Genomic DNA, 12,173 nt, shown 5'->3' on the forward strand with positions numbered 1-12,173 from the left:
TCAGAGACTCTTGCCTTTTGCATGATTTAACAGCCTAACCTATGAAGGCCTACTTCACAGCCTGGTTCAAAGTTACAATCTGCTACCATCCCACCCTTTTATTTTCCCAATGCCATATTGTCAATTCTACATAATTCTACCTGTTGTCCAAGTAACTCCAACTGGTAAAGCAACTGGAAATGAATGACTGCTTCTAGTTGATATTCACAAACTAATAAGTATGAAATAAGAAAAGGCATCTAGGTATACAATGTCACCAAGAAATTAAAAATGCCCAAAATGAATATCTACTTCTGATCTGGGCTTAGATGTTTTATTGTATCTGGATAATTTTTGGTTAAAACTATGATGTACATGTATACATTAAAAATACTGTAACACCACAAAATTAACAAACCTGTTATACAAAAATGTGCCAAATCTGCAGGAGTATAGATGATCCAGTATAGTTAGGAGAAAGTGATCATTGAACTCAAATGCATTTGGGAACTGTGTTGTTATCTGCCACACACAATCAATAAATTGCAGAAACACAGGGGATCTATCTGCATCAGAGTGATGATCATCACCATGGCCAATTCTCTGAAACAAGAGGTTTGTTAAATCCGATGATAATGTAGTTTATAAAAAGAGAATATACATTAATTTTGTAAATTCAAGTAAGCAAGGAGAGAGAAACATGTTATGACTATTTCATTCAATAATGCAGTTAAACTGTCTTAGCACGGTTTATCAAAATTCTTTTAGATCAGCCTTGCGCTAGCAGACCTTACCACTGTGAAATCCCTTATCTTTCAACTTCAACAAAAACAAGTTTCGGAAAGATGTATCCGAGCATAAAAATAATTCTTAATAAAACTGCTTATTGCATCATTTCTATGGCATACTGCTTAGCATGAATGCAAAAACACACAGATTAGTTTCTACATACAACAACCTGAATATATAATTAAAAACTGAACTTGGTCATACTGTATATTGCAGTTGTTGAGAAAAGCTATAATGTGGGAGACAAATGAATAACAGTGCTTGTCAATTCTGATTTGGATTTTTTTTGGTTCATGCAACACACAAACTAATGAACAACATATAGCCACTGGATTTTGAGGTAAACTACAGGCTTCCATTCAGAACAGCGAAAAACACAGAAAAACTCATAAACCACATAAAAGACATATATTCCAGATACAGCTATGTTGGTCTCATCTGATGTAGTAAACATGAACTCCACAATCTGTCAAAGAAATAATCAAGATAATAGAACATGACCTACATACTTACCATCAGTTACCACAAGCACACATAACAGAGATAAAAACACTCCTACACCACATTACTGACCAAAATTACTTTAAATTCAATAAAGAATTCTACTTACAAGAAAAAGGACTGCCAATGTAATCCCCAATTTTAGGATAGTTAGCAAGTATCTTCATGAACAAAATAGAACAAAGAATTTCCCAGAAAATATACAATATAGTGTACAGGTGGAGATGCATGGATGACAACCTCCGATTGGCAAAAAATAATGGATACCAAGAATTCCTAGTAACAAAACTGAAAAAGAAAATCCAGAAAAACATAAAACACCACACAAATCCAGAGACCCACATCACTCGCCAGAAACACACACACCAACTTCACCATCACTACACAACAAGAGAACACAGAAACTCAACAGACAAGCTGGTGCACTCATGTGGAAACAAACCGATATATAGAATTGGGAACATCCTCAAGAAACAAGGAATAAAAATAGTGTACCCCAGCAACAAATCTATACAGAGATGTCTAAAAATAAGGATGATCAGACTTACAACTTACAAAAATCTGGCATTTACCAAGTCCAGTGTAACAGCCGTGATGCTCTGCTCTTAGGACAGACATGCAGAATTTTTGAAATAAAATACAAGGAACACAAAAGAGAATAGAAATATGGCACCAGCCACTCAACATTTGCAGAACACCTCTGGCAAGAAATCCATCACTATCACCATAAGAAAGGACATGAAAATAGATTGAGCAACAAGAAACATATCCTAAATCTATAAGAAAACTTCCAAATTCAAAAAGCGATAATGGAAAAGAACCACATAATAAATGACTTGACAAACATCAGCAACCACACACTATTTAAACTAACAAAACATATAGCTGAAAAAGAACAACCCCCATAGAAATCACAAAATCATACCACGAACCAGGAAATATCCTCACCTTACATCATCGACCACTGTATCACAGTAAAGCAATGAAGTACAAACTTATAACCCCCCCGCCCCCCACACACACACACACACACACTTTCTCACTTCCTCTCCCCCTTCCTAGTCAGAAAATATAAACGCTCACAAAGGGATAGCAGATGCTTCCACCACTACCAAAGCAAACAAAAGACAAAGGCATCCTGCAACAGCAAAACAAACTGGTGACAGGACAGCGATACATCCCAACACAGAAATGCGACTATATATATTACATGCAGTGAAAGTCCTGTGTGCAAAAACTAAACACACACACACACACACACACACACACACACACACACACACACACACACATGGAAATCGTAGAAGAATGCAATAAACAAAAAATAAAAAAATAAATAAAAAAAACATGAGTAACGAAAAGAATAAAAACTGTTTATAATAGTAAGTAACGCATACGAACTGTTCATGATCAGAACAGTCAAGATTGTAAGAGAAAGAAACCATATTGTTACAGTGACCACTGAAGATGCTTTTTTCAAATATTGCTGGTATTTGGAAATTAATCATTGTGTATGCGGTAACAATGTCTTTGATTGTTAACCTTTCATTTAGGTAGTGACTAATATCGTTCTCACAGTTCTATTATTTTACATGCAGGACAGGCACCGTTCTTCTCTAATTAAAGAGTAAAACTTAGTCTTCACCAATGAGTGGTAACATCGAAAGAAAATCATCAACTAAGTTCAAAATCCAGCACAGTTCTGACACAAATTTCAATCTCTCAATTATTCCTAGTGTAAAGAGCACATCTTTTACAAAATCTGGTAAAAAGTACGGTTCTGATGACTCAAGTGTGTAACATTGAATCGCATTGGAGAATAAGCTGCAAATTGCTGTTTCATCAAGGAAATCCTACAGAGGGCCAAAAGCTGGGAAATAATCTGAACTCGAAGTTACAGTTCTTTTCTTTTTACATGATAACAGGAAAGATGGGAAACCTATCTCTTGAGAAATAATTCTGTTAAGGCCCTTGGATATTGTGAAGATCTGAAATATAACACACAGAAAAAAATCTGTGGGAATATCAGTTGGTGTCACAGGTTTATATATAAAGAGGCTCCTCTACCTGATAAAGTACTTCACTAGCAGAGAGACTATCAGAAGATTTTACCAAGAAACTCAAACTTCCTGAGGCACATACTCCAAGTGTGGCAGCAGCACTCTGACCCTTTACACAACATCAGCAATACCACCGAGATGCCCACCGTATTGGACATGCCGAGCCAGTGGGCTATAAAGGGGGGACAAGTATCTATAAAAATCTGAAGACTTAACACAAAGAATAACCAATACGTAAGTAGTTACTGCAGAGGGAGGAAAACTGCCACTGTATTATTCTGAAGTGTAAAACTTTGACCAAGTAAAATTTCTCTACACGGTTAGTGGTTTACTGCCAATAAAGAAGCTGAGTGATACCAGAATTAATGATGGACTGCTAGCTTCCGTTTGGAATTGTAGATCTGCTGTACTGCTCAGAGAAGGTATATTTACATGAGCCACAAAAAATTGCATATTGCCACTTATTTAGTGGACTGTGTTGCCGGGGAACATTTCTATCCACAGAAATCGGAGCTGCATACTCGGCAACATTGCTGGCCGCTGTTGCCCAGCATTGCTCCATCCAGCAATTTCCATTATTTTTATACACTGAACAGCCAAAGAAACTGGTACACCTGCCTAATGTCACGTAGTGTCCCCAACTGCACACGCCCCACACAATTACAGAGCCTCCGTCAGCTTGAACTGTCCCCTGCTGACATGCAGGGTCCATGGATTCATGAGGTTTTCTACATACCCATACACATCCATCCACACTCTTTCCAACCAGGCAAGATGTTTCCAGTCATCAGCAGTCCAACGTCGGTGTTGACAGGTCTAGGCAAGGCATAAAGCTTTGTGTTGTGCAGTCATCAAGGGCGCACGAGTGGACCTTCGGCTCTGAAATCCTGTATCGATGATGTTTTGTTGAATAGTTTGCACGCTGACAACTGTTGATGGCCCAGAATTGAAATCTGCAGCAATTTGCGAAAGGGTTGCATTTATGTCACATTGAACGATTCTCTTCAGTCGTCATTGGTTCTGTTCTTGCAGGTTGTTTTTCCGGCCACAGCGATGCTGGAGATTTGACGTTTTACCAGATTCCTGATATTCAAAGCACACTTGTGAAATGGTTGTATGGGAAAATCCCCACTGCACTGCTACCTTGGGAATGCTGTGTCCCATCACTCATGTGCCGATTATAACACCACGTTTAAACTCACTCAAATCTTGATAACCTGCCATTGTAGCAACAGTAACTGATCTAACAAATGCGCAGAAACTTTTCATCTTATATAGGCCTTGTCGACCACAGCACCATATTCTACCTGTTTACGTATCTCTGTATTTCAATACCCATGTCCATAAAGGTTTCTTTGGTGCTTCAGTGTACACTGTCTGAGGTAATATACTACTGAGCCAGAAGTGTTAACACGAGCCACTATATTGCTCCGAAATTGACTAAAGTGAGCAACTAGAAGTGAGTGTGGTTCTCCTACTTTTACATTTTACAAAGAAAAAATTAACAAGAAAAATAGAAATAGTGTTTTGTGGTGAATTATTTTTTATCTCATGAACAGATACTGAGTACCTTGCTCTTTCAGAATGTTGAAGCAGGATTTTGAACATATTGCAAAGGCAAATGATCTGAGAACTGGTAAGAAATACCAATATAAATACCATGTATCAATTTACAGCCAGACTGGCAACAACCTTTTGGTTTGTGGCTACTGGTGATTTGTACAGAAGTGCTCAAGGTATTCATTAAAGTAGTCCAATACAAAAATCAGATGTTTACATTCATATGTCACTCTGGCTCCCTTTGTGCAATGAGAGAACTATGAAATTCATAACTGTGATAAATCTATGACTTCAGTTATGGGATGCAAAAAGCAATGTTTACGAAGACTGTAATGAAAAGAATGGCAGTTGGGAAATTGTTGTCCATGGACCTTAAGAACCTATGTGGAATACAATTATGACTCACTGCTGCAGATGATCTACTACAATGGTTGCAGCAAGAATACAGTTTTTTTCAGATTGTGATCTTCGTATCTGTTACTTCCCATGTTGCATTGCTCTAGCTATAGATGTATTATCACTTTTATAAAATTCGTGATTCTGTTGTTGCCCACTTCAGTATCTACTGTCAATAAAAGAGCAACTGATACACATCAAGGATTGCCACCACTGGCTAGGTTGCTATATTCTGTACACTAACAGATAGCATCTGATGAAGTGAGTGTGTGTGTGTGTGTGTGTGTGTGTGTGTGTGTGTGTGTGTGTGTGTGTGTGTGTGTGTGTGTGTGATGAGATTTGTGCACTTGAGTCTCTCCTTCATTCTTATTCTTACGTTTATGCTTAGATTTTTATTTTATTTTATAAAACTGGTCCTGAAAATTTGTCACTTTATGAGTTTTTTTGGAAACATTTATAGGTAGAAGACATCCTCTGAAAGTAGGTGCACAAGCTGGAACAGCCAACAACCAACATATAAACATGGGAGCTTGCAGTTTCTTATAATAACCACATATTCTTACAAAATGCATAGTTAGTCTGATAGCTGTATTTATCACCTGTGAGCAGGAAATGTAGGGAAGTGTCCAAATTTAGTACTCATTTTGGCCAGAATGGTACATTCCACAAGTATATGGGTCACATCAACAGGATACCACAGTGACACTGGCATGGGTCCATTGCTATTAGAATAAAATCATGCGTGCACCAGGAGTGGCCAATGTATAGTGTAGCAGCGACAGCATCCTTCTCGACCACAACTGGCACAGTGCACACCGTTCACAGCTACATGGGAGAAGGCACTTTTAAACCTCCAGCCAGAATGCTGGCAGGCACGGCTTACAGTCTTTAATGGGGAGTCACGATACATATGCACCACCAGAGGATGTTAAATTCACATGACCCCATTTCTTGCAACTCTCATTGGCTGGTACATCTTTTTAAGCAGCCATATTCAAGGGTTTTGCCTCCATATTCAGTAAATGGACAGATTCATATCAACAGTAGTAACGGAGACTATGAGGAGCAAATTCCATCAATACTACTAAATATTAGTATATGTCACTGTCTTTGAGTATATCAGCATTCCAAACTATTTGTTACAATCAAGTGTAGCAGCGACAGCATCCTTCTCGACCACAACTGGCACAGTGCACACCGTTCACAGCTACATGGGAGAAGGCACTTTTAAACCTCCAGCCAGAATGCTGGCAGGCACGGCTTACAGTCTTTAATGGGGAGTCACGATACATATGCACCACCAGAGGATGTTAAATTCACATGACCCCATTTCTTGCAACTCTCATTGGCTGGTACATCTTTTTAAGCAGCCATATTCAAGGGTTTTGCCTCCATATTCAGTAAATGGACAGATTCATATCAACAGTAGTAACGGAGACTATGAGGAGCAAATTCCATCAATACTACTAAATATTAGTATATGTCACTGTCTTTGAGTATATCAGCATTCCAAACTATTTGTTACAATCAAGAACAGTAAACCCTTTGTATATAATTCAGCAATACAGAAAACCCAACAGCAATACGAAGTTATGTATATCACAATTGTTAAATGTAGATAGCGTTCCCATAATACGTCTTAACTTTTTTTTATTTTATTTTATTTACACATCAAGTTCCGTAGGACCAAATTGAGGAAAAAATCTCCAAGGTCATGGAACATGTCATTACATGAAATAACAACATAAAAATAATAACAGATAAAAATAAAATGTTTATGAACCCAAAAAAAGTCAACACATAATCAACAATACAACAAGAATCAGCTTAATTTTTCAAGGAACTCATCGATAGAATAGAGGGAGTGACCCATGAGGAAACACTCCAGTTTCGATTTGAAATTGTGTGGACTACTGTAGAGATTTTTGAATTCTGGTGGTAGCTTATTGAAAATGGATGCAACGGTATACTGCACACCTTTCTGTACAAGAGCTAAGGAAGTCCTACCAAATGGAGGTTTGATTTCTGATGAGTATTAACTGAGTGAAAGCTGATTAATCTTGGGAATAAACTAATATTGTTAACAAGAAATGACAGTAAGGAATGTATATATTGTGACGCCAATGTCAAAATACCCAGACTCGTGAACATATGTCGACAAGAGGTTTGTGAACATACACCACTTATTACCCGAACAGCCTGTTTCTGAGCCAAAAATATCCTTTTAGAATGGGAAGAGTTCCTCAAAATATAATACCATATGACATAAGCAAGCAAAAATAAGCAAAGTACACTGATTTTTGTGTTAAACAATCACACACTTCAGATACCATTTGAATAGTAAAAATGGAAGCATTGAGTCTTTGAACAAGATACTAAATGTGGGCATTCGACGACAGTTTACTATCGATCTGAACACCTAGAAATTTGAACTGTTCTGTTTCACTAATCATATGCCCATTAAGTGAAATTAAAATGTCAGGTTTTGTTCAATAGTGTGTTAGAAACTGTAAAAACTGAGTCTCACTGTGATTTAGTGTTAGTTTATTTTCCACAAGCCATGAACCTATGTCAAACTGCACCATTTAAACTGAGCCAATGTTGCACAGAATATCCTTTACTACCAAGGTAATGTCATCAGCAAACAGCAATATTTTAGAGTTACTCATAATACTAGAGGGCATATCATTTGTACAAATAAGGCACAGGAGTGGCCTCAAACACTGATTCCTGGGACACCCCGCACTTGACTGTACCCCACTCAGACCCCACATCACAGCCATTCTCATTGTGAATAATGACCTTTTGCTGTCTGTTGTTAAAGTAAGAGGTAAACCAATTCCCCATATTCTGTAATGGTCGAAGCTTTTGTTTAACCCATCCAGTACCTCACAGAGAAAAGAGAATATAGTATTTTCAGTTGTTTAACGACTTCTAAAGCCGTACTGTACATTTGATATCAAATCGTGTAATATAAAATGATCACTTATCCTTACATACACAGCCTTTTAAATAAATTTAGCAAAAAATTGATGGCATAGAAATAGGTCTAAAATTGTCTACATTATCCCTTTCTCCATTTTTATAAAGTGGCTTTACTACTGAGTACTTTAATCGCTCAGGAAACTGACCATTCCTAAAGGAAAACTTACAGATATGGCTAAATACAGGGCTAACACATGCAGCACAGTACTTTAATATTCTGCTAGGCACTCGGTCATAACCATGAGAGTCCTTAATCTTCAATGATTTAATTATTGACTCAATCTCCCCCTTGTCTGTATCACAAGAAAATGACTGTTAAATACTGTACATATATCTGAAATATCAGTAACATAAATATTTTTACTACGAACTGACTTTATTCTGTCGACCTTGTGCTGCTGACCACACACTTCCTTCACAACTGACCATATGGTTTTAATTTTATCCTGTGAATTAGCAGTTCTATTTGCATACGACAAACTCTTTGCCTTCCTAATAACATCTTTAAGCACCTTACAGTACTGTTTGTAATGGACTACTGTAGCTTGATTGTGACTACTTCTAACATTTTGATGTAATTTCTGCTTCGTTTGACATGATATCCTTATCCCACGTGTCAGCCACCCAGGCTGCCTTTTATTGCTAGTACCCTGTTTAGAACATTCTAATGGAAAGCAACTCTCAAAGAGCATGAGAAACACGTTAAGGAAAGCATTATATTTATCATATATGTTATCAGCACTATGAGCATCCTGCTACTCTAGTTCCTTAACGAAGTTTAAAAAACTTTCTATTGCTGTTGGATTAACTTTCCCACAAAGTTTGTAATTATATGTGACATTCGTTTGAGTACAAAAGCCTTCAAATGTTAAAATTTGTGCATCATGGTCTGAAAGGCCATTCACCCTTTTACTAACAGAATCCCCATCTAGTAATGAAGAATGAATAGAAATATTGTCTATGGCTGTGCTACTATTCCCCTGCACAATAGTTGGAAAAAACAGTCTGCATCAGATCATATGAATTTAGGAGATCTATCAACATCCTTTTTCTTGCACCTTCATACACAAAATTTATATCGAAGTCACCACATATAACTAATTTCTGGTACTTCCTATCAAGTGAATCGAGAACTCCCTCCTGCTTGAGCAGAAATGCTCTGAAGTCAGAATTTGGGGACCTATAAACAACAACAATTTGAAGTTTAGTTTCGCTAAATTCAACTGCCCCTGCACAACATTCATTCAAATATCTGTTCAGTGCAGTGCAGTGATACATCTATCGACTCAAATGGAATACTGTTTTTTATGTACATAGCCACTCCCCCACCCCCAAGGAACTTTAAAAACATCCATTTAATCTGTATCCTGGTAAAGGAAGCCTCTGAACTGTCAAATTACTGAAGTGTTGCTCCAATATACCAATAATTTCAGAGTCAACGTCTATGAGCAGTGCACTAACTTTATCTCTAATACCTCTAGTATTTTGATGAAACATGCTAGTTCCTTCTCTATGTGGAAACATGACATCCTCTGAAGGTGAGTCCTTAGAGGGACTTCCTTTAAGCAGGTATATCTATCAGCTGAGTTCAATCTAAAAACGTTTCAGCTGCAACACCAACTACTACAGGAATTTTTCCATGAGTGATCCCACCACCACCCACTACACTGTCACCTTTAAGCTTTGCCAACCTTCCCTTCCCATACCTATTGAGGTGCAGGCCATGCCTAGTGAAACACGATCTACTGATATAGTCAACTGGCACCACTGAAATGTGACCCATGTCCTCTGCCATCAGTGTCCTCCTCAGCCCCATGTTAACGTGCCTAACAGCCGCATTAAGATGAGGCCAATCATGACACTGAATTATTTGCACAAAATGCGCATTACTGCCACCAGTTTGATTAACTATCTTTACCAGGTCACCACCTACATCATATTCCTCACCCCTATCGAGACTGTTCCCTGCTCCACCCACTATCACTACCTGATCCTTCTTCGTAAAATTCCTACATGACTACCCTATGCTGTCAGTCAGCTGAGCCAACGCTGCGCGAGGCTTCACAATGCTGGTGACCTGGTACTCACTCCCCAACAATGCCTGCAACTGCTGGCCAACACCTCTACCATGCGAACTGCCTAGCAGCAGAACCTCCTTCTTTCTGTTAGACTTTGCAACTGACCTAGGCCTCCTAACTGCTGAGGACTGCTGCATGTTCCCTACATCTACAGCTACAAGGGGCTCCTCTCCACTCAACTGACAGTTGGTCAAATCCATTACATATACGCAAAGTATAACTGTCTGAATACCTCCTCGTCCTAGCTGCCTTCTTACCAACTGCCAGTTCCCATTTCCCAGCACCCTTCATCCTCCTCAACCTATCTAGTTCCTCCTTTGTGTGTTGTAACTGCACCTGAAAGGCGCATATATTATGCTCCTGCTCCTCTATCAACTTATTTCTGCTACAGATTCTGTTTGGCCTTGTTACCAGGATGTTCATTAGCTGTAATGCCCACATGGCTCTACGTCAAAATAAATATGAGGATGTTCATGCATGAAGCTCTACTAACTGGTCATGGATATTCTATGCAATTTCATTACAGCAGTGAATAGTTTGTACGCAACTCACTCAATTGCAACATTTTAGGATGCTCTTACTCTCGTGTGGGCTGTAAACACAGTACATACATTCGATAGAGATCACCGTTCAGAGTTACTGCTATAGATGAACATAAAACCCACTCAGTCACCGATTCTGGTACCATTAGTGTGAATAGTTTTGGAATTGAGGTAGTCATTGAGATCTGAGTGTTGTGATGTCATTAGTTTGGTGTTCTCCTTCGACTTCTGTGAGAGGCCATGACATATCATGGACCAGGTTACTCACCAAGGAGATCATCTAGCACATACCTGAAGAATAAGTTGGAGGTCTCATTTGCAAACAAGAAACTAAAAGCACCACACAGGTGGCATTCAGTCATGAAAGAGACTGTTCTAACACAAACCTGTTCTGCATTGCTTTATGGGAAGTAAAAGTACAAGATCTTACATGGTCCCACCTGTCGCCATATGAGGGTACATAATGCACCCAGGAACATTGTCATAAAAGCTGATTTTGGTGGTCCAGGTGTTATGATGTGGGGCGGCATAATGTTGCATGGGCATACTGTCCTTCAAATCTTTCATTGGGTTGCATTCACCAGTCTACATTATTGCGGCACCATAATACTCCCCCATGTGCATATTTTCATCCAGGCACTCAGGCGCGCTTTGTTACAGGATCATTTAGTAATCGCGAAAGCGTTACGGAGATGATAGATAAACTCCAGTGGAAGACCCTGCAGGAGAGACGCTCAGTAGCTCGGTACGGGCTTTTGTTGAAGTTTCAAGAACATACCTTCACCAAGGAGTCAAGCAGCATATTGCTCCCTCCTTCGTGTATCTCGCGAAGAAACCATGAGGATAAAATCAGAGAGATTAGAGCCCACACAGAGGCATACTTCTTTCCACTAACAATACGAGACTGGAACAGAAGGAAGAACCGATAGAGGTACTCAAGGTACCCTCCGCCACACACCGTCAGGTGGCTTGCGGAGTATGGATGTAGATGTAGATCTAGATTTTTATGGACAACAATGCACAATGGCACCAAAACTGCACAAGTGGAAGAGCTCTTGGAATGAGGAACAAGAGGATGTTCGGCAAACTGAATGGCCTGCTTTTTCTCCCAACTTAAATCCCATCAAGCACGTGTGGGATGCATTGGGGAGACACACTGCAGCATGTCCGCATGCAGAAATGACCATCCAGCAGTTGTCAACCACGTTGGAGGAGGAATGAAATTCCCTACTCAAAGAACTCCTTAATAACTTTGCGGCCAGCATGGAAGTACATTGCAGAGC

At 39.0% G+C, this 12,173-nt stretch overlaps 1 protein-coding gene across 2 annotated transcripts in view; it reads right to left on the reverse strand.

Annotated features, from left to right (window-relative positions):
• Positions 1-12,173, reverse strand: part of LOC126248309 (myotubularin-related protein 2) — a 198,558-nt gene that overhangs the window by 30,265 nt on the left and 156,120 nt on the right. For both annotated transcript variants that reach the window (XM_049949182.1, XM_049949181.1), the window contains one exon: positions 398-582. In XM_049949182.1, the coding sequence (XP_049805139.1) occupies positions 398-582 (185 nt within the window). The remainder of the gene's footprint in view (positions 1-397; positions 583-12,173) is intronic.

Source organism: Schistocerca nitens, chromosome 3, assembly GCF_023898315.1.
Source record: "Schistocerca nitens isolate TAMUIC-IGC-003100 chromosome 3, iqSchNite1.1, whole genome shotgun sequence".
Taxonomy (NCBI): Eukaryota; Metazoa; Arthropoda; class Insecta; order Orthoptera; family Acrididae; genus Schistocerca; species Schistocerca nitens.